The 22,902-nt window shown below is 59.6% G+C and overlaps 1 protein-coding gene across 1 annotated transcript; it reads left to right on the top strand.

Annotated features, from left to right (window-relative positions):
• The first annotated feature begins 1,954 nt into the window (after positions 1-1,954).
• GPR26 (G protein-coupled receptor 26) lies at positions 1,955-17,659 on the top strand. Its single transcript, XM_062215119.1, has 3 exons — positions 1,955-2,622; positions 10,016-10,129; positions 17,428-17,659. The coding sequence occupies exons 1-3, from the start codon at positions 1,955-1,957 to the stop codon at positions 17,657-17,659; spliced, it is 1,014 nt and encodes a 337-aa protein (XP_062071103.1).
• The last annotated feature ends 5,243 nt before the right edge of the window (positions 17,660-22,902 follow it).

Genomic DNA, 22,902 nt, shown 5'->3' with positions numbered 1-22,902 from the left:
TCGGTAAACATTTGCTCGGAAGCTCAAGGTGGGGGAGCCCTGATCTGCAGCTTGCTCTGATTTCAGCGCTGTAGTCACCACCCACACACTGTCACTGCAGCACAGTGGAGGGAGATGTCCACCACGGGCGCCCACGAGCTGGCATCGGCCGGCCCCAGCAGCCCGCTCTGCACAGGTGCCCTTCTCTCAAGTAGCCGCTCTTCAACACCATTTGTGGAAATGCAGAGAGAATATCTTCTCTTTCCTGCTCCTGGTGCCTCGTTTTACGAGCACCGGTAATAGGCTTGGCACTCGGAGAAGGGACACCCCAGTTTCCCTGGGGAAAAGGTCCTCGTGCTGGCTGATTTTGTCCGGTGCACTGAGGTCCGCTGTGGGGTTCTCGCACAGGGCTGCCGGTACTCAGGATGGAGCCTGAGCTTGCTAACAGGGCGCAGGCTGTCAGCAGAGGAGGAGGCCCCTCCCAGAGGTGAAGGGGGCTGCAGAGGCTCTGAGGGCTGCGCCTTCCACCCCTACACTTCACCCCTACACTTGACCCTTTGGCTCAAGGACAGAGGGTCACCGCACCTGCACACCTGCCTGCAGGCATGCTGAGCCACCCCAGCCTCCCACCCTGAGGCCAAGGCTGGCAGTGGGCAAGAAGGCACACCCTGCTGGGAGCACTCAGAGGGAGGCCTCTCCTAGCAGAGGGGACACCCAGGGATGCCATGGCCAGCTCCAAGGTCCCTCCAGCAATCCCGAGGATGTTGTTGGGAAAAGGGCATGGGCAGTGCAGCAGCTGCCCAGGAGACAGCCTGGGGAACCCCTGAGGATATCTGGGCCCAGCCCTGGGCCACACAAGGCTCAGCCAAAGGACCCCGCCTGAGCTCCCCCAGCTCAGCCCAGAGAGGGAGGGCCATCAGCCTTGGGATGCTCCAGGGAGGGACGGGGGGCTAGGACCTGAAGGGCCAGGGTCTGGCTTTGTTCATGTTCAGGCTGGGCAGGAGGCACTGGGGTACCAAGGTGTCCAGGCACACCCCTTTTATCTCCCAAAGACTTCCCCCACTGGGCTCCTCTTTGCCACACATGGGGAGGATCAGAGGGTGGGGGAGGGGGAGCCAGAGGGAGCCAGTCACTCTGCACAGAAGCCTTCAGGGCTGGTGCTTCTGTGTGTGTGTGTGAGTGAGTGTGTGTGTGTGTGTGTACGCTCTCATCAGCGGGGATTTCTGTGACAGAAGCAGCCAGATGAGAGAGAGAGAGAGAGAGGAAGGGAGGGAGGGGGGGAGGGAGGAAGGAAGAAGGGGAGGAGGGGAAGAACCAGAAGGGAGGAGGAAATTGGGGGTGGGAGAGACAGATTGGAGAGAATAGCAGAGAGCGCTAGAGAAAGGCAGAGAGGGAGGGAGGGGGAGAGAGAGAGAGGTGGAGGCGAGAGTAGAAAGGGAGAGCGAGCTAGAGCGAGCCGAGAGGGAGGCAGAGAGAAAGCCAGAGCAGGAGGGTGCGCGGAGCACAGACAGCGCTTGGAGCGATGGGGTGAGGGCGGGGGCCAGCAGAGGCAGAGCGGGGCGGCGGGCGCCCACCAGCCAGGATCCAAGGGCGCCAAAGGCTCCGGGTTCAGCGGCGCACCGGGGCAAGAGGTGGTGCGCGGAACCAGGGATCAGCTGCGCGCCCAGGTGCCTGCCCCGGTGGTGGCGCGGAGTCCGGGGTGGCTGCGCGCCCAGCTGTCTGCCCAGTAAGCAGCGCGGGGTCCGGGGTGGCTGCCCCGGGTTGGTGCGGTGCCTCGGGTTTGCTGCGCGCTCCGACGCCTGCCCCGAGAGGTGGCGTGGGGATCCGGCGTGGCTGCACGCTCCCCGGGGAGCCATGGCGGCTGGGGCCGGGGGTCGCCGGGCGGCGGTAGCGCCGCGGAGGGGCTGAGCCGGCAGCAGGCTGCGCCATGGCGGCGCCGGGTTGCGGACCCTGAGCGCCGCGGCGGGCGCGCACCATGAACTCTTGGGACGCGGGTCTGGCGGGGCTGCTGGTGGGCACGATGGGAGTCTCGCTGCTGTCCAACGCGCTGGTGCTGGTGTGCCTGCTGCACAGCGCCGACATCCGCCGCCAGGCGCCGGCGCTCTTTACCCTGAACCTCACGTGCGGCAACTTGCTGTGCACCGTGGTCAACATGCCGCTCACGCTGGCCGGCGTCGTGGCGCAGCGGCAGCCGGCCGGCGACCGCCTGTGCCGCCTGGCCGCCTTCCTCGACACCTTCCTGGCCGCCAACTCCATGCTCAGCATGGCGGCGCTCAGCATCGACCGCTGGGTGGCCGTGGTCTTCCCGCTGAGCTACCGCGCCAAGATGCGCCTCCGCGACGCCGCGCTCATGGTGGCCTACACGTGGCTGCACGCGCTCACCTTCCCGGCCGCCGCGCTCGCCCTGTCCTGGCTAGGCTTCCACCAGCTGTACGCGTCCTGCACGCTGTGCAGCCGGCGGCCCGAGGAGCGCCTGCGCTTCGCCGTCTTCACCGGCGCCTTCCACGCGCTCAGCTTCCTGCTGTCCTTCGTCGTGCTGTGCTTCACTTACCTCAAGGTGCTCAAGGTGGCCCGCTTCCACTGCAGGCGCATCGACGTGATCACCATGCAGACGCTCGTCCTGCTCGTGGACATCCACCCCAGGTGAGTGCGCCTCCGGCTCGCCCTGGCCGGGAACGAGGGGCTCAGCGGGAGTGGGAGGCCCCCCCGCTCCGGGTGTAGGGCCTGGGCCAACGGTTTCCTCCTCGGAGACCAGGGTGAGCAGAGCAGCCAGTGCTTGCGACTTACAGAGGTGCTCAGGACATCGGCCTAGAGGGGCTGTGGAAAGCGTGGATACAAATCAGAGTCAGACTTGGCTGGGCTTCGGCGACGCCTTCCGTGCATTGGCAGATTGCACGTTAAGGGGATTGTGGGAAGGCAGAGGGTTTGAAGCAGGGCCCGAGAGCTGGGGCTGGCTGCTTGGGGAGCCCCTCCCGAGCTCTGGAAGCCGACGGTGCTGCTGCTGTGAATCTTCCCTCTCTGGTGGCCCCACTGCCTCCGTCTCTCCACCCTAGTGTGCCTGGGAGTCCCTGTGGCATGGAACTTGGCTGCATCTTCCCCTGTAGTGGGCTGGAGGGGATCAGGCACCTGTTGCCTTCCCCAGAGAGCATTGTCCAGTGTCCCCCAGATGTGGGGCCCAAAAGCCCCCACGGGAGGAACGTCCCCAGGCTCCAGGGACTCGACCTGCTCTCCCCCCTCCCCTCCACGCTGGCTGCCGTTTGTCAGGAAGTTGGGGGAGACAGTAGACCACACACCTGCTTGGAACCCCGGTCATTCCCAGAGCCTCTCAGGGGGAGGAGGGGATTCCTACCCGGGCCGTCCCGAGCTTGCGGTACCTCTGTGGCATCTGTTCTTACCTCCAGGGAAAGGCAGCCACCTCCTCTGCTGCCCGGGACCCTGAGTAAGGGGGCTTTGGGCCCCAGATGGCGCAGAAAGTGAGGTAGGCAAAGAGCAGGGACCCCAGATCCAAGGGCCCTCCTGTGAGAGCAGAACCCTGGGAGCCCAGGGGAGCCTGTGGGGTGGGGGGTGGGGCTGTCCCCAGGATGTGCATGTCCTCCAGGGGGAGGGAGACAGGCCAGAGGTGTCCGCCTGAGCCAGGGCTCCTGGCTAAGCACTTCCTGCTCGTGAGCAGCAGCAAGCAGTCCTTGAACTTCACCGTGGCTGCACATAGAAGGGCATGGATGCACCTGTTCACTGTCGCCCCCTGAACAGCCATTCCTGGTTCTGCACTGGGGCAAGCTTCTTGCCACAATTGCTCACACATCTGCTCCAGTTGCATGAGTCTGTGCGTGGTTCAGTACCTAAGGAAACCTTCTGTAGCCACCGCTGTAGAGCAGTCCCCTTTCTGTCACCCAGGGCTGGGGGAACCTTGTTTCAGAAGCTGTATCCCCAGGGCTCGGGCCGGGACTGCTTTAGAAGATGTCATTGAACTCCGGGGACTTAAAGTTTCCTAGAGAGAAGCTTTCTTTCACCGTGAGTCTACAGCAGAGGGCGGATAGAGCCGGGAAACAAATCGGTTCTTACTCATATTGGTACGAACCCCATCCCTGCTCTTCTTCCAAAGCTCAGAAGAGGAAGAGTGGGGACCCTTTTCAGCCTTTGTCAGGTGCAGCCAGCTCTGCTCTCCCAGTCTCTCACAGGCCCCAGGCCAGACACCGTGGACACAGACCCAGGCTGCAGAGGCAGCATCCACTTCCTGCATCCGCGGGCCCTGGGCTGTTCTGAACAGCCCCTGCTCCCAGCACCCCAGGACCCTCGAGGGAAGAGTGGGTCTCATTGGCCAGATGTGGGGTTTATGGGCAGGGATTGGCCAGTCCCACAGGCCACTCCCCTGCCCCCCACCCTGGCTCCCTGAGATTACAGAACAGTGAGCAGCTGTGACAACCCAGCCCCTGGCCTGCCCATACCTGAGGAATGGCCTCCATTGAGTGAGGGAGTGGGGGGATGGACATGGGGGGGGGGCAGCCATTCCACAGGGGCTTCTATCTTGGCTCCATACTCTTCCTCTGTACAAATGAGAAACTCCTGGGAATTGGTGCTCTGAGTCTGCAGGGTTTGGGGACACCAGCCCCTGGTCAGCACAAACCAGGCGTCCTTCCCTGGATGGCCCATGCAGCAGGTGCCATCTGGCCTTCACCGAAAGGGACTTGTTTCCCGTTTTCTGAGGCCCACTGCGGTGTTTGTCATGATGTGTCCGGTGGTGTGTGACTTCTGCAGGGTGGGGAGGTGCCTCACCCCTGGTCTTGCCCTCCATCCAAGCATCGGGGACCCACTCTTCTTAGTTAAATCTGGGGCTCTGAGAGGCACTCCCCACACCTGCTGTTCTGTGGTGGTTTCTTAGGAACAGTTGGCAGTTTCTAATACTCATCACGCACCTACTCAGGGTGCACGGTTCTGTTTTCCCAAACCACAGCTCCAGACTCCCCGTGTGCCACCGTGCATGGCCTAGCAGGTGGGGCTGGCAAAGACGTGGGTGACCGGCTCTTCCCAGTCCAGCCCAGCTCCGCACTCACCAGTCCGGTTAATGATCTCTTAGAAGCAGAATGGTGGTGATAGGGACTTGACAGGGCAGTGCCCTGAGCCTAACTGGGTCCCAGTGATCTGCTGCTCCCTCGATGCCCTGGGGACCACGTCTGCTAAGTGCCGATCCTGGAGAGTGGCAGAGCAGTGGCTTAGGGAGACAGAACCCAACCATGCCTCGGACTTTACCAGGGAGGAAATTGGGAGACCCCAGCAAGGGAGCCGCTGGCCTGATTTCAGATGTAGAAAGTGGCTCAAGCCAGGACTCACGCCTGGGTCTTCCCTGAGGTTTGCAGACGGAACAATAGTAGAAATAGAGCTGCATACCCTGCATATGGACTGCAGAGTTCCTAATGAAGTTCATGAACTATCAAGTGAAGCATGGTCCATCTCCCTATCTGGCAGGTCTATGTGCCTTTATAAGATCCTGCAAAGCTGGGTTCAGATTGACAGTGCTCAAGCTCCACGGAGGTCGGGCTCACGCATGCTGGGGACAGCTGCACGGCTCACCTATCTCACCTCCCACCCATGGTTCTACCCAGCCCCACAGGGGCCTCCCGGCTCCAGGTGCACAGCACACGCATGCTACACATCCATGCCCCTTGCATGGCTGTTCTCAGGGCTTGAGTCCCTCAGGCCTTGAGTCCAACATGCAGGAGGCCTGGTTCACCCTCAAGGGGCTGGACCACAGGAGGTGCCTGTACAAATTTTGGAAGCAGGATCACAGTATTTGGGCAAAGAGTATCAGGTCCTTAGGGTTTGGTCTAGAATGAAAGGTTGGGCTCTGGGTGGAAATTCTCCTTAGCCCTATGGAATTCTGCTTTGTGGAGAGAGATGTGGGCCTGTGGGCCTGTGCAGGGCCCAGGGCAGGAACCCTTGTCACTGGATCTGAGGGCGGGACTGCTCACATCAGTGTCCTGAACCCACAAGCAGTCAGCTCTCCCTTAAGGTAAAGTCAAAACAGCAACCTAGGTCCATCTGGGAGTGTTCATGGTGTGGGCTCTGGGTCCTTCCCGGGCATCCTTTCTTGATGGCCAGGCAGCAGGTAGACTTTGGGTCAGCCACAGTTATCTGGGGGTCACTCAGGACCCAGGTCCAGTGAAGGGTCAGGGAGGCACCTGCAGCTTCAAGGTTTTAGCCGAGATCACACAGAACTCCCCATCCCCTTTGTCTTATTACTGAAAGTTACCAGAGTGCATCTCTTTGTCACAGTGCCAGCCAGCCTGTCTCCTTTTATCTCACACTAACTCAGGACACTGCAGCCCACCCCCACACTGACACCCATGCTCACACCCTGGCTGGACGTCCCTGGCCAGGTGGCCTCGGGGGAGCTATGAGCTTCTTGCCTTCTGTGTCCCAGGACTCTGAGTGCCACCATCAGGCCTGGGAGTGCCTGCGAGTGCTCATCACTTGCTGATCCTGCAGGGGTCCATGGAGTCTAGGGGATGAACATTCCAGAACCCGAGTCAGAATCCCTGGGAGGAGGCTTGGTTCTGCCCCGGACTCGCCGTACCACCATGGGCGTGTCCTGAATCTGGCCACCCTCCATGTCCCCGTCTGCAGAGGAACGAACAGCAGCTGTCAGAGCTGCACGGTTCCAGGGAGCTCAGCTCTGCAGAGCTACAGGGAGCTGACGGCAAGCGCAAAGCCAGCGCCCTGCCTTGTTCTGCACGAGGGCGAGCTGCTCTTGTGCTCACTTAGGAGGTGACGTAACAAGAGGAAGGCTGTGCTGCTTCCCTGGAGTCAAGGATGGGTTCGAGCCCTGCCTGCAGTCCAGTCTTGGGTGGGCAAGTCCCTCCCCTCTCTGAGCCTCGTTTCCCCATCTCTGAACTGGAGTGGACCTCTCCTACCACCAGAGTCTGTGCCAGCTGCTATGTGACCGGGCCCATGCGGATGCTGACCCCCAGCCACAGTGCCCACGCTGCAGACACCCTCTGTGCTCGGCATCAGGTCAGGTACTTGTGGTTAGGAAACAGCTGTCACCGGACCCCTGAAGGCCCAGAGAGGACCGCAGCGCCAGCCCAAGCGTTAGGACTCAGTCTCAGGCCTCCTGACTCCCGGCTCTCTCTTACAGTCCCTGGTTACAGCCGTCGCTCTCTCCTAAGTGTCGTGGGCAGGAAGGGGACATTTGCAGAGGGAGGGAGCCCTGTGGTCTTGGAGTTCAAGGTAGCGCCGACACTGAGGTGTTCAACAGAAATTTGTTGAAGAACCCTAACAATGGGAGGACCACAGGTCTTCTCACGTGGTAACTCAGCAATCTCAGTGCAACCCCACGGGGGCAGGAGTGCAGCATCCTTATCCTGCTCACCTAAGAGACGAGGAAGCTGACACACAGGCTGTGTAACTCACCAAGGCCACAGCCATTGAGTGTTGGTGCCTCGATCCCCTGGGGTGAGTGTCCTGCCTCACACCCCAACCCTCTAGCACAGCTCGCGTCAGTTGCACTGAAAGTCCATGGAGAAGACTTAATATGAAAACAAACAGGCCTCTGCCGAACAATGCCAAACCTCAGGTCACCTGCTCTGCCTGGGACTGCGCAGGTTCCCAGGCTATTGGGCTTTGGCTTCACTGGCAGGACAATTGGGGTGGTGCTGTGTGTAGTGAGGCAGCCTGCTGCTCGGGGCACCTGCACCCCCCCAATTTGAGTGGCTGGTTTGAGTTCCAGATACTCTGGGCTTCCAATCCAGCTTCCTGGCAATGTACCTGGGAGAAAGTAGAAGGTGACCCAAGCACATGGACCCATGCCATTCATCTGGGAGATCAGGATGCACTACCTGGCTCCTGGCTTCTGCCTGCCCCAGCCCTGGCTGTTATAGCCATGTGGAGAATGAACCAATGGATGGACGATCTCCCTCTCTCTGCCTCTGACTCTGGTCATTAACCTTTCAAGTAAATAAATCTAAAAAAATGCAGGACAGTAAAGTTGGTCCACTCTCTGCACCCAGAACTCTGGGGGAGGGTTTTGCCCTTCTTCCCCCAACCTGCAGCCCGTGCATCACAGGAGCAAAGAGGACATGGGTAGAACATTCTATAGGAACACAGCAAAAACTGGGGAGTCACCAGCTGTAGCTGTGTGGCCTGAGGCCCCTGGCTCTACTCTGTGGATTTGCTGGGTGCCTTGGGGTCTGCCCCCCACCCCGTGGCAGTGTGTGATGATGCTGACTAGCTGGGAGGGGGCACCCAGGATGCAGGGCCATACACAGCCTGGGTCCTGCCATCACCTACCACGCATGACCAACCATCCCAGTTTGCCTGGGATGGAGAGGGATTCTCGGAGGTGGGAAGCAGGTCTTCTTCCAGTCCCAGATAAGCTGGTACCAACTGCTCACACACCTGTCTCCACATGTCGGCCATGTGAGCTTGGGCAGGTTGTTTAATCCCCCTGGCCCTCAATCTCATTATCGGAGAAGTGGGGCCCTAGCCATCAACCCCATCTCACAGAGGTGTGAGTGTGGACTAAGCAAATGCATGGGAACCCCGTCAGGGTGTTTGAGGAGGAATACATTGGAAACTCAAGAAATGTGGGTTGCTATTCCAATTAGTCATTAGAAGTTAATCAGTGGCATTAGTCATGAGCAGTAAGTTCTCAGCCAGTAGGAAACCTATTTGTACCAAGGTCAACTCCAGTTTCCAACTCTGAATTCCTGGAGAGGCAGAAACCAACAGGGGAAAGGCCCTGCCCGAATCTCATCCAAATGATTCGGAATCGCCCATCTGTGACAGCCTGCGTGATGAAGAAACATTGCAATTAGGTGTCAGAATGATGTTTCCCCTGGAAAGAGGGGGAGGCTGCCCCGGCGTGGACGGCGCACGTGGCTGGGCTCGTGCGTTCTCTGTCTGCTACTCGCTTTCCTCGAACAGCTTGGCCTATTTTCAGAGCCGGGTCCCTGCAGCCCAGGCCTGGCTCTGCCAAGCTATTCTCACTTCCTGCACAATCCTGAAGTCTTTCTCTCTGGCTGTCTGTGGAGTCACAGATTATTTTGAACTGAACGGTAACGATGCATGCCCACCTCGGGTGATGCCCGTGTTGGGTGCCATAAGAGGGAGCAGAGGAAAGCTCACAGCTGGGACCCCCCCGGGGGGGGGTGCTGCCCATGTACTTCCTGTTGTTGCAGGCAGAGGGTTGCAAGAGACCCTGCTGTCAGCTGGCACTGAGATGTCAGCTCTGCAGAGTCCCGGAGCGGAATGCAGGCCCAGGGTGACGTTAGAGACGAGGATGGCTCCCCCTTCTGTCCTCAGAGCTGTGTGCCCCATTCCACGGGGAGTTGGCAGCCGCTTCGTTCTCCAAGCCTGATCTCTGGGGGAATCTGTAGCTCAAGGCAGGGGTGAGGTTTGGTGATGGAAGATGTGGGGGAAAGCAAGCCATGCGCCACATGCCTCACAGGGAGTCCAGGCGGCCCCAGATGCCACAGGTCAGCTTGAGTGGCAGGGGCATGGGTTCAAGTCCTGCCTCCGCTTAGCAGCCGAGCGAATCACGGGGCAGCTGCACCCTCACAGTCTTCACTGTAATCCTGGTCAGTCGTGGTAGGGAAGAGACTCAGAGAGAGCGCCGGGAGAGTCGTGCCTGGGGCTGGTGCAGGCAGGCGCTCGGTGGAGGAGCGAGGCGTCCGGAGCCTTCATGTTTGTACCCAGGCACCGGGCTAATCGCTTTGCGTGCCTCATGCACTGGGTATGTCATGCATTTCTGTGCTTTGTGCATTTAATCCTCAAGGCAACCTTTTGTGGCCTTTTATTCTGGCACATATAAAATAATGACGTACACATGAAGAACATGCAGCCTGTGTTGTGTTCAGGTGTGACCTTGAGCCTTGGTGATGTCCCCAGCTCGCTCAAGGTCAGACAGCCAAGACAGGGCTCGGGCCTTTCTGGGTCTGCAGCCAAGCGCCCACGCCAGGGGCCCCTGCCTGTGCTGTGGAGAGCACCCCGTTCTGACCCAGCCGGGCCACCCGTGACTCCCTCTCCCCTCTCCCACGCGCAGCGTGCGGGAACGCTGTCTGGAGGAACAGAAGCGGAGGCGGCAGCGCGCCACCAAGAAGATCAGCACCTTCATAGGGACCTTCCTGGTGTGCTTCGCCCCCTACGTCATCACCAGGTGAGCTGCGGGCAGGGCAGGGGCGGGGGCTCTGTGGGGCTCTGAAGGGCACTTGTCAGCCTGTCTTGGCCACGGCGAGGGGGAGGCGGGGCAGGGAGGTCAGGCAGCCATGACTTCTCTAGGTTCAGCGAGAGGACGGTGCATGCTTCCCCGCCCCAGCCGTGAGCTCTTCGGGGTTAGCCTCAGAGCCAAAAGGTTCTGGTCAGCAGCCTGGGCCTCCTGCCATCGGTGCCGGGCGGGTGGGCCCTCTCGGCCATTGGCGTGGGTGGGCAGGAGGTCTCTGCCAGTGCCAGGTCAGGCGCCAGGAGGCTGTCATGTTCTCTCCCAGACCTCCCCCCACCCCCGACCCCACCTTGCCCTCAGGCTGAGCCTCTCCCAGGCCAGCTTGCTCTAGCTTGGGGACACTAAGAAAGCCTGAAAACGTGGATCACCCAGTGGATCACGCTGCAGGGGAAATAGAAGCCCCCAGCTTTGTTTCCTAAGAGGCCTAACGGGGAGTTGATGACAAAAAGGGAGCTTTGACGTTCTACTGGGAGGTGGCAGAGGGTGCTTGGGGTGGGTCTGGCAGGTAAGATCCGTGCAGAGGGGTGTGTGTGTGTGTGCGTGTGTGTGTGTGTGAGAGAGAGAGAGATGGGGGCGGGTGGAGGGAGCACAGTGCAGTATCAGCCTGGAGGGGAGCAGCTGTCCCCCAGCACACCACAGTCCCCGGAGCAGCGCAGCCACCGTGGGCAGCCGTCCCTGTAGGTCCTTACACGGCGGGAGCTCCCGCCCCCAGTCCTGCTCTGGTTGGCGCAGGGGGTGTCCTGTGCTCCCAGCACCTGTGGGCTTCCTCCCCCGGCCAGCCTCCTCCTCCCTTCCCCAGCCAGCACCGCCTGCATCTCACGTGGGGCCCAGAGCTGCCTGCAGGGCTCCCGTGGGTCTGGCCGGGGCTGAGCACAGCCACCAGGTCTCTCTTCCAGAATTTCTGCTCGGCCCGGCACTGCCGACAGGTCGGTGTTGGGGGCTTGTTCGCTGTGAGGAGTGGTCCTGTATGGTGTAGGAGGCTCGGGAGCACCTGCCAGAGGCCGGAAGCTCTGTGCCCCCCCACCCCCCAGTTTTGTCTCCTGAAGGCGTCATAGGTGCCCTGGGGAGCAGATTCCTCGCTGGTTGAGGGTCACTGGTCTGGACCCACTGCGCCCAGCCAGGAAGCCAGTGCTAGCACGAGTCAAGGTTTTCCATGGACACAAAACCCGTGCAGGAGCCCAGGGGGAGGGGCTTCTGGTGCTGTCTCAGGGAGAGCAGTTGACTGGCAGTGCGGCTGGTCTGCCTCGGCCCCACCCCTCCTGCTGTGCGACCCGATCAGTGTCCTGGCCTCTCAGGCCCTTGCAGTGTTCTGAGGGCCCAAGGACATGGAACACTGGTGCGTGTGGCCCAGGCCTGGCCCTATGCCCTCTGTGGTCTTCACAGCCCCCCCCCCCCCCCCAGGTCACAGCTCACATCCGGGGGGAGGGAGAAGCCGCAGAAAGAAGGGACACAGACGGTCTCTTCTGGCAGCCCCTGGGGGAGGGGGCTGGAACCTGGGGCTGTGGCCCCACTCTGGGGTTTTCTCTCTTCTGATTACAAAACCCATGGTAGATTGACAGCTCAATCTTCCTCCAAATGGATCCGATGCATCTTGAGGTTTTAAAAGCATTCCCAAAGCTATTCATCCTTGCACAAGTGGGTGGCAACCTGCTGGGTGGGAGAGCGCCACCCAGGATGCCTCAGGAACACCCAAGACGGCTGTGGTGACACCACTGCCACCAGCCCGCATGCCCTTGTCCTGGGTGTGGAGGAGCCGCTCCGGCCCAACCTCCTGCAGGTGCCCTGCACTCGCCTCCTAACAGGCGCAGCCCGGCCCTCCTGTCGTGTCAGCACCCACTGCTCCAGGACCTCCCTGTGCCGAGCATGACAGTCCCTGCAGAGGAGGCCTGGCCCGGGGACACCCTGGATGGGGGCATTGACCTGCACGTAAGACCTCCAGCCTGGCTGGAGCCCGTGATGTGGGCCCCGCTGTGCAGGGAGTGGGACAGTGTGGGCGAGGTCTCCCACGGCAGCCACAGCCACGGGGGCCACGCAGCACCTGCAAGTGCAGAGGTGGGAAACATTGGAAGCCGCGCCGGATTTCCCTGACTTGGCCTGAGAAAAACGTGCGGACCTCATCACCATTGCATCATTCCACAGCGGGAGGCTGAACTTGGAGAGAACAGATCAAGTTTTCTCCCGGAGGAGGCTCCTCCGCCCATCTGGGCCCGGCACGCTCTGCCGGCCAGTTCCGGTCAGTGGTCGGGGGGCCAGGGCGTGACAGGTGCCAGTGCCTTTGCCTCCAGGGTGAGCGGCGAACATCCTGCCCATGGCCTTGAAATCATTTGGTCTGGCCCTGCCAAGGCACCCGCAGGAGTGATTTGAAATTCAGTCTACACCAGGCTAATTTTTAAGTGGGTAACTGTGTATGACCCTTGGGTGATGTTAAAAATACCCAATGGCCCTTGGCAGAAAAAGGTTCCCCAGCCCTGGAACCTTCAGCCATTCAGTGACCAGCGTCCCCTCAGCTCCTCGCCCACCTTCCCTAGCCCCTGCCTGGCGTCACAGTTCCCCCAGATGCTTCCCAAGCAGCCGAGTGGGCATCTCCCTCCCTGAGGTCAGGAGGGGACTTGGGGCTCCAGACAGGGAGGGGGCTGGAGGCAGGAAGCCTTGCCCCTCACCCGCTCTGGGGGGGGGGGGAAGTGACACAAGATCTGCTATTAAGACAATTCAGGAGTGTCCCTTTCTCTTGAAAATTCTGTAAGTCCCTACTCGGGGCCTGCAGCGGGTGTGCACCCTCTAATATCCCCAATTTTTAGGGTACGTTTCTGTATTTGAAAGTCAGAGTTGCAGAGAGAGGGGGAGACAGAGATCCAACGACCTCACTGTGCAGATGGGTGACAGGCTCAGGTCCCAGCCTTGCACAGGGCCAGGAAGTGACTCAGCTGAGGTTCCAGCGCTGCTGTGAGCGCGGCCGCTCCCGGGCACGGCTCTGCGCTCCTCTGAGCCGAGGACATACTTCCCGCTTGCTCCCCCAGAGGACTGCAGGGGTCCTGTAAGCTGTAAGCCATGAGGCCTGCAGAAATAGAGGTGACGTAAGAGATGACGGAGACCGAGCTGTTCTGGTGTCACGCGCAGCCGTTATGGAGCTGTGGGCGCAGAAACTGATCGTCCCCCAGCTCCTCGATCTCTGTCCATGTGCGGGCAACCGGCCCCGCTGCCGTCTTGGACCTTGTAGTGGAGGACACGTGGAGAGTCTGAGCTGACCTCATGCAGTGTCCAGGGGCACCAAGAGTCGGCAGGACAGGGAAGCTGAGGCGGACAGGGGGCTTCTGCTGTGACACCTGCCACCCCTTGGAGCTGATTGAGATGACCCTGCTGGCCAGTTGGGGGTCCTTTCTCCTTGCCTCCGTCACTTCACAGCTGCCTGGTAGCTTTCCCAGAGAGGGGAGTGGCTGTCTTGGAGCTGCTCCAGTCTTTGATTCGACCCTCAAGCTTCCTGGTGACCGTGAAGACGTTTTAGTCCCCATCAGTGCACCTGTCCCTAAGTGCACACCTGTCATGCGTCTGGGGCTCCTCCGCATGTCCTGTTGCACCTTGTACAGCTCCTCTGCAGGTCCCACCAAGGTTCGGAGAGGTGACACGAGCTGCCCACAGACGTGGCCACAAGCTGAAGGCCAGAGTCCAGCCATTTGGCTCTCATTTAGCCTCTGGGCCACACCACGTCTCCAGTGGCACTGGAGACACAGAGGTGTCCCAGGAATACGTCTTTGATCCCTCTCCCTATGCCGCAGCATCCGGTCAGTGAACCCAGACAGCACGGGCTCCTGTGGGAAAGGCAGGCATGTTGGTTTCTCCAGCCAAGGTGCTGAGGTGACAGGGGGCCATCCCCAGTCTCTGGTGCAGCTCCGCCGTGTGCTGGGCCTGAAGACCAGAGCCGGGGACACATTCACAGAACTCCATCTTGACGTTCCAATGGCACTGACAGCCCACAGTCACCCCAGCTGTGTGCCCGCAACGCCCAGAGCATCCTCCCAGGGTCTGCAGATCCCACACCCAGTCTCGTCCAAAAGCTTGAATTAAACATTATCCGAATTAAAATTCATGTGTCTAGAAACCTTTATGAGGCCATTAACTCTGCAGCAATATATGCTTATAGATAATTACGGTTGTCTTAAATCATCGGAGTCAACACCGGCGCATCTGACAGTGCTTTCATTGTGGCTTCTCAAAGCAAGGCTGGGAGAGGGCTCTGCAGGTGGCTCCTGGGTGTCAATATTCTATTAATAAACGACTCCTCCTGTCTCATATCTCGTGGGAATTTAAAGCAGCAGCTTATGACTCATAGGTCTTCAAATATACATATCAAGTCGCCCTGAAGTTCTGGGAAGACATCGGGCTGCTTTCCCCAGGAAGGTTCTGTGGGCCGTGCTGCGCAGTGTGTGTGTGTGTGTGTGTGTGTGTGTGAGAGAGAGAGAGAGAGAGAGAGAGGAACAGAGGTGAGGTGAGGGGAAGGGAAGTGAGATGGGGAGAGGGAGGAGAGCATGGGGAGAGACCCTGGGCGCTAGTTGATTGCTTTAAATTCAAGGTTTGGAAGTAGAGATGCTGGCGCACACTCCGGGACCAGGCAGCTGGCGGGCCAGGCTGGTGCCGGAACGGAGGAGCCCGCAGTGGCTTTGCTCTGACCCATCTGCTAATGGTGTGGGGCAAAGCCAGCCACGGCAGGCACAGGGAAAGCAGGAAACCGGCCCCCAGGCTGCAGGGGGCGTCCCACGTCCCCCGGGAGTGGCTGCATGGGAGCCGTGTCCAAGCCCACACTCACTGAGCGTGGGGCGACAGACGTCCTGACAGAGGGGCCGGACACTGGCTTTTCAGGGGCGAGTGACCACAGGCCACATCCTGGCCTCATGGAAAAGAGGCTCTGGGAACCAGAAGGGAGCCTGGAGCTCGCTTCTTCCACTCTGCACTGCTGATGCTCAGATGCCAGCGTGGCCTCCAGCGTGGCCTCCAGCGTGGCCGTGGACCGCAGTCACACGGAGAGGTGTTTCCCGTGTAGACCCTGGCTTGCGGCTCCCCCTGGCTGAGCCTCCACTCCCTCCTCTGTGAAGAGGGAGTCGTGATCCTCTGGCTGCGGGCTGATTGGGAGAATAGAGCCTGTGCGCCCAGAGCGCTGCCCGCAGTAGACCTCCCCTGGGAATTCCGTTGCTGCACCAGGGCATGGAGGCCTCACGAGACATCTCTGAGAAGCAACTGCGATTGGAGTTTGCCCTCTTCGTCACCCGGAAGCCGAGTCACTTCCTTGTGTGAAGTCCGTGGACCCTGCAGGGTTTGGTCTCGCTGACGCTCTGACGATGTCTTGCTTTCTTGCGGCTGGATGTCACAACCAGAGAAGACCAACATTTTGGCATCTCACGGCAGCAATGGGTTGGGGCTGAGTGGTTTCATTGTGATTATTAGAGATGAGTGCGAAACTCGGGCTTCTGTCCCTGTGGATTCATCACTTCTCAAAATAGATTTCATAAAAGGGCCGATGTCCCCAATGCCGGCAGCTCCGTTTCCCGAAGCAGCCGCCGGAGGACGTGGGAAGAAACAGCCACATCCCCCGTGGGGTCGGAGGACGAGGCGGCAGCTGTGCTGAAGCTGGAAGTAGAGGGGCTTCAGCATGGACTCCCCGGGGGCTTATTCAGGACGGAGGCGTTTCCACGGAGGACCACGCCCCGCCCGCGACCTCGGCTCGCTCTGCAGCCTGCCCGCACCACCTGCACCCAAGGAAGGCATCAAGAAAGTCAGCTAACGTTGGCAAGACAGAGCGACAGGGCCTCTCCTGGGCAGCCCACGGTGCTGAGAGCCACGCCCGCCTTCCAGACTGCAGACACCCACGAGCACGGGTGGACAGGGCACAGGTGCTAGAGCAGCAGGGCCACGGACTTGCTCCGTGACGTTGGGCAGCCCCAGTACCCTGGTCAGGCCTCAGTTTCCTCACTTGACAGTGGGGGTGAGGGAGGGGGAATTTATGACCTCCTAGCTTTCTCCTGGTCCTCTGGTCTTTTCTGCTAATGTCCAAATCCAGCCAAGGGTGGTGTGCACACGGGGAGAGGAGAGGAAGCGACTTAGCTGCTGAGCCAGGGAACCCTCCGGCACCACGGAGGCCACTGTGGACCTCACAGGCTGACACCAGCCAGCTGCTCACTGAGTGCAGAAGGACGCTAAGAACTCGGCCCGTTTGACACGCGGGCTGTGGCTTTTCTTGCCTCTCCCTAGCTGCTGCTGTCATCGAAGACCAAAGAATCCCCCGGCTGGGAGGAGGCCTTCCTGGCAAGAAGCTCTGAGCTTTGCAGAAAATTTGCAAAAACATTCTGATTCCGTCTTCCCGCGCAGCCCCTTCGGAGGCAGAGCCGGGCTGGGAGCAGGGCTCGGGCAGACCCTTCCAAAGACGAGTTCATTCAACCTCCTTGTTTTCCACGGGACGTGCAGGTCCCGGAGTGAGACGTTTTGGGCAGCATCACAAGGCCAGGTTCTAGCAGAGCTGGAGCCGAATTAGATGCCAGTGTCACGTTCTTAGCCCATTTCTGAGTTAGGCTTGGGCTTCAGGGGCAGACAGAGCAGGGTTCAAGCCTTGTCTTTCCGGCTGACCGGCCAAGTGATCTCGGGCAGATGATTTGACTCCCTGGCACATGCAGCTCCCCAGGTGTGAAATGGGAGTAGTCAGACCCCCGGGCGTCAACCAGATCAGCACAGTGCCCAGGATGAAGACAGAGGCTGGTGCTGTGGCATCTGTATGGGCTCCACTTCCGATCCAGCTCCCTGCTAACTCCTGGGAAGGCAGCGGAAGATGGCCCAAGTGCTTGGGCCCCTGCACCCACGTGGGAGACCCAGAAGAAAATCCCAGCTCCTGGCTTCAGCCTGGCCCAACCCCGGCCATTGCGGCCATCTGGGCAGTGAACTAGGGGATGGAAGACCTCTCTCTCTCTCTCTCTCCCTCTCTCTCTCACTCTCCCCCCTCTCTTTGTATCTCTGCCTTTCAAATAAATAAATTTTTTTTTAAAAAAAGAATGAGGTAAGCACCTGGTGAATGTGTACCCCCTGCCCCGTCGTGGCTGTAGACGGCTGCTGTCCCCGTCTCCTGCAGAGCGGGTGTTGGAGAAACTGAGGCATGACCAGGAAGTGGCCAGGGCCAGGCACAGACTGGAAGGCTGCTCCCTGGCTCCAAGGTCATACCTAACAGTGCCCTTGGTAACAGCCCCCTCTCTCCGCAGGCTGGTGGAGCTGTCCTCCACGGCGTCCATCGGCTCGCACTGGGGGGTGCTGTCCAAGTGCTTGGCCTACAGCAAGGCCGCGTCAGACCCCTTCGTCTACTCCCTGCTGCGACACCAGTACCGCAAGACCTGCAAGCAGATTCTGAACAGGATCCTCAACAGACGCTCCATCCGCTCCTCGGGCCTCACAGGCGACTCTCACAGCCAGAACATTCTGCCCGTGTCCGAGTAAAGGACCACGCCCCCGCTGCTGGATGAGACCCCCGCTGGGGAGAAGAAGGAAGGGCGGGCTGGGGGCCGCTGGGTGGACAGCGCTCACGGCCAACCTCCCAGCAAGCTCAGCGATTCTGGTTCCCGGGATTGGAGGGGCCCCGGGCCTGCTTCCTGGCTCCCCACGGGCCGATGCTCGACCGGCCCCTTTATCACCAATGGGTGCCGTGGGCTGTGCTCGGGCCGCTCTGTCTGAGACGATCCTTGGAGATGCTGGACTCACCAGGGCTCCCCGGAGGCTTGCACTCCGTCTGGTCATCACTGTCAAGGATGCAGAGTGCTGGTGGCGGGTGGAAGCATGGTGTGCACCTGCTTGCTGACCACTGGGTGTGGGTGATGTCCCTGGGCCACTCGGGTCATGCTGAAAGAGGCCAGTGGTGGCCATCCGGCCCCAGATCTAGTATGGCGACTCCTTCCCACGTGGCAGCAGTGGCTGCTTCAACCCAGAAGCCACCCAGCTGGCACCACTAAACCATTCCCAGCTGGGGTTCTCGGGCTCCGCTCAAGGGGGACACGTTTAACAATCAGTGGCTGTCCCATGGCTGCCAACCGGTGTCTTAGAAAGGATGCATTTTGTCGCTCTCCCCAGCCAAAAGAACTAACGTTTGTGTGGACAGTCTGAGTACGAAGACAGGCTCAGGAGGCGGGTGATCAGTCAGTCCATGGGTTAGCTTCTTGGAGGTCTCTCCGGGAGGCCGTCTGCTTCTGGTGTTCGTGTCACAGCCACTGGAGGACAGTGGCTTACTGGGCTTCCCCCTCCCCGTTTGTGACCCGAATCTCCAGGCCGTGTTTCCCCTTGACTGGCACAGCCTGTGAGACGGGCGGGGAAGAACCACGGGCAGGGACGTGGCCTTGACGTTCCTGTGCTGGATTCCAGTGTCCTGGTGGTTGATACCTGCACAGTTTCCCAAAGGACTGACAGACCCAGGGGCTGTCCGATGATCAAGAGAGTGCCCCGCGCGAGGGAGGGGAGTGAGATTCTGTAGCGTGCTGTGACGCGTGCCAGTCCGTCAGCAGCCCCCCCCCCATCTCGATTTCATAAGAAGCAGGGGAGGGGACCGAGCTCTCTGCCCACCCGTCTTTGCTCACCTTTCATTTCCGAGCGCCAGGAGGAGTCATTCCTCCGTTCCCTACTCCGCCGGCAGAGGATGGCGAGTGAGGCCGCTGCCCCTGCCAGCTCCGTGGGCCCCAACTTTGCAGGAGTTGGGGGGAGGAAGTCTGTTGGCGTGCACTGCCAGGTGCCCCGGTATTTGAGGGTGGAGAAGCGTCTTCATGTCTCTTTGGAACAATGGCATCTGATTAACCCATAGATCCTCATTTAGAAAACAACCTGGCCTGGCCTTGTCTAGCTTCAGGTTTCCATGGAGACTAGGACGTATGAGTACACAGCTTCTGCCGGTGGCTCTGACGTCTTCCCGTCGCTGTTGGAGGTGTGCTCATACCTTCCCCGGGCAGCCAACGGGCCGCGTCCCTTCCCATGTCTGAGTTAGTAGCTTGAAATCAGCTGTGGCAGGAGTTTTTAATACCATGAAAATCAGTAAAAACTATAAATCAGGCTTTTCCGCAATGGAGGGGCAGTTGTTAAAGATCCACCAGACTGTGTGCCCACAGAGAGCCGGTTGTTGAAGCTGAGCCAACACACCACTGCCAGCGTGACCGCGTGTCACAGAAATGCAACTGCTGTGGGTCAGAGCTCTTGGGCCACTGGAGTTTGAATGATGGCAGATGTTCTCGTGTGTGCGGTCTTGCTCGGGACAAGCAGTGCTTACCCTCCAGCGCCCCAACACCACAAGGCCCACTGGGGTTGCAAACAGGAAGTCAAGGCAGTGTGTACAACTGAATCTGACAAGAGTGTCTCCCTGTCCACACAAATACTCCCAGAGCAGGGTGAAGCGTTGGCGGCCTGGAGGATGAGCTTGGCAGACAGGCAGGCTCGGGTGGCAAAACACATTTCCATCAGTATCATGTGTAGGGATGACTGTGGCGCATCCTCTCTGGCCGCTCTGCAGACACCACACCCCACTCTCCAGGAACAACTGTGTCTCTTTTTCCTCTCCCGTAGAGAGGGAGCAAAAGCGATCACCCAGCATCTTTAAAAGATACATTTCATAATTTTCCCCAAAACTGCTTAGAAACCAATAAAACCAGTTCTGTTGGCATCATGGAGACGGACTCCAGGTAAGTCCATTGATCTCTGTAAATACAGACTCAGGCATTAAAACCCGAGGGGAAGTAGGAAGAAAAGCCGCTGTATTAGCAAATCAGCACCAAGCAGCACTGCTCCAATTACTTTCAGATGCGTGTTGGTGTTCATCTCTCGCCATCCATACAGGCTTCCCCCAGCTTCCTCGTTCCCGGCTGAATTATCTACCTCATTTTGGTCATTTAATTCACCAGACATCACATGGTTTTCTCAGGTACAACACGTTCAGGCGCCGAGATTCTTAGCGCTTAGGTCAAGGGCGTGAGGCACCTATTGGCTTGAAGCTAGCGTGAGGCTCAAAGTTCAAGACCCCAGCGCTGATGAGAATTGTAAGGATTTTAATGATGGAACCGTTTTTAAGAAGCTTGAAAGCAAAGCCTTGAAAGGAAAGGCTTTTGGATTCCTGGAGCCACACGAGGGCTCAGTTCCTACCCCGGCATCATCAGAATTTGCCTTGCTTAGCCACTCGGGGACCATTCTAGCTTTTCCGTAGGCCTCTTCTGGATGGGAGGGACCTCAGACCCCTGGGGCTCCAGGGGACAGTCCACGCAGCGAGCTTGGGGCAGGTGGCTCATGGGGGTCTGTCCTCCCACAGAGAGCCCACCTGTCTGTACTTAGACGTCAGACGGGTGGGCGGCCCCTGGAGTCCCATCTCACTGACCGCGTGTCACTCTGGGACCAAGCTCAGCTCCCCGTCACCATGAGCAATAAACCTCTGGCCTCCTGTCTGTGACATTAATTTTCTTTTTCATGGTGCCTTCCTCTCTAAGATGGAAAGAGTGCAGCCGAGGTCCTGTCCTGGTTGCCACCCTTGTACCTGCCTGCCTGCGGGTAGACAGCGCCCCCTCCTGGCTGGGTTGTGAGCCCTTGGAGGAACCAAAGGCTGAGCCTTGTTAGAATAAGACTCACACACAGGGTAAACTAATTTGCTTGATTTGCATGAGGGTGTTTTATCAGGAGCCAAAATTCTCCCCGCCCAGTTTGTGTCCTTTGAACTGTGACCAGCACAGGGAAGAAGAGATTCCAGCTACCTCTGGGGCTGCCACTACTTTCCAGAAGATTCTAGCCATCAGCATGGAGCTGTTGGCTCTTCAAGTTGACATAGGCGTCACCGCGGGAGACAGTTGACAATGCAGATTTCGGTATCCCCTCCTCAGGAGCCAGGACCTGGGGTTCTGCCCTTCCAACCATCTGTGCCCAGGTCACAAACGTTAGTCACCTGGATGATGAACCTGGTGGAGACCTGGGGATTTTCAGACACCTGAGTTTCAACAGTCTTGCATCTTTCCCTAATTCTCCAAAGAGTTCAGCTTCCAGCCTCCCCCCTCCCCCCGCCACAGTGGCTGGGTCATTTTGTTCTCAGAGAGACAAAAATTGATCTCTCCGTGACATTTTGAGTAGGCCCTGGCCCGACAGCAGGAGCTGCCCACCCTCGCCTGCGGAGGCATTCACAAAGCAGCCTCGTTCCTCTCTGGGAGCTTGAGGCTGTAAGCGCAGGTGTTGAGGGAGACGCTGGCAGAGGCCGGCAGAGCCATGACATCTCGGTAGAGAAAAGCAGCTCTGGCACTCAGAGGGGACCCTTGGGGCACCTGCTTCAGTCTCAGCCCGGCTGCCAGAGGCGGTGGCATCTGACACCCCCGGCGCTAACCAAGGCCTTGCCCACCAGCTCCCCTCTCCCCAGTCCCGAGCCCAAGAGCCAGGCGCTGAGCCATGCTGGGCCTGGGCCCGGGAGAGGCAGCTCTGGACGCCAGTCCCTGGGTGTGGGTCACAAGTTGGTTCGCAGCTTCATCTGGTGTGGCTTCCCCTCCAGGTCCCGCGGAGGTGGGTGATGGTGACGGTGGTCCCCCAGCCAAAGAGCAGGCGCTGGGCTCTGGGCTGCGTGTTTGGGGCGTGTTCCCATCAGCCTCCACAACAACGCGATGATGCAGGCGCCGTGCTCAGCCCCCTTGTACCGCTCTGGGATCTGGAGGCCCTGAAGGCAGACACTTGAGGGAGATCCGAGGCAGGGCAGTGTCTGGTCTGCAGAGGGACAGGCCAGGAACGCCGGGAAGCGTCCCCAGCTTCACCTGCCGAGGGTGGTTCTAGGCTTGGAGGATGTCCTTCTGGCTCTCAGATCCTGTACTGACACCCACCTCGGAGAGTGGGGCCCTGGGACTCCCCACTGCCCGTGGTCACCACTTGCTTGGGAAGGGGTCCTCTCGGCTTCTGCTCTTTGTGGGCTTCTAAGGCAATGCTGGGGGAGGGGCTTCGGGGCGCTCTCTGTGCCCAGAATCAGGTTCACAGCCTTCTGACCCACAGGGCTCAACCCAACTGAGCCCCTTTGGTGTTGAGGGCTCATGGCCACCCTGGGCTTTCTGGAAACTCGGGGCCAGCAGCCTCCACGAGCACCCATGGGAAGCAGTGTTTCCCTGGCCCTGATATGAGTCTCCTCCCACTTTGCAGCCAGGAGCGCCCACACAGAGGGCCATGGCGTTGGCTCCAGGACCCAGGCTGAGCCGAATGTGGGGGAGGCGAAGGGATGCATGGCCTCCCCTTCACTCTCGCAGCTCCCCTGCCTTACCCACTGCTCCCGCTTCCTACACGTCCAAGTAGCCTTTAGGCCCCTGGCAATGTCGTCTGACCCAGGCCAGCTGCCTCCACTCTGCTGTGGCTGAAGTCCTGACTTAGCCAAAGGAGGGTGGAGGGACCTCAGGCTTGGGGCAGAGGTGTCAAAGGCCTCCTCCTTCCACCAGCACTGGGTGAAGAGTCAGGGCCAGGCACTTTTGGAGGTCAGCTGCCTAGGGGAGAGGAGTTGCAGGTTCTAGGGAAGGGAATTGTCCAACTCCCCATGGACTCGGGCCCCTGGTGGCTGTGCTCAGCCTGACCTAGGCCTCAGTACACAGGGAGCCATTTGCCAGGGGGTCCTGGAGAGTGTCAGGTGGCAATCAAAATCAATCAGAAAGGTGACAGCACTCACCTGTTGCTCCTCAGACATTGACGGAGCATCAGGCGCTGGGCTGAGC

This window comes from Lepus europaeus, chromosome 17 (genome assembly GCF_033115175.1).
Source record: "Lepus europaeus isolate LE1 chromosome 17, mLepTim1.pri, whole genome shotgun sequence".
Taxonomy (NCBI): Eukaryota; Metazoa; Chordata; class Mammalia; order Lagomorpha; family Leporidae; genus Lepus; species Lepus europaeus.
This window is presented reverse-complemented; position numbering and strand designations above follow the sequence as displayed.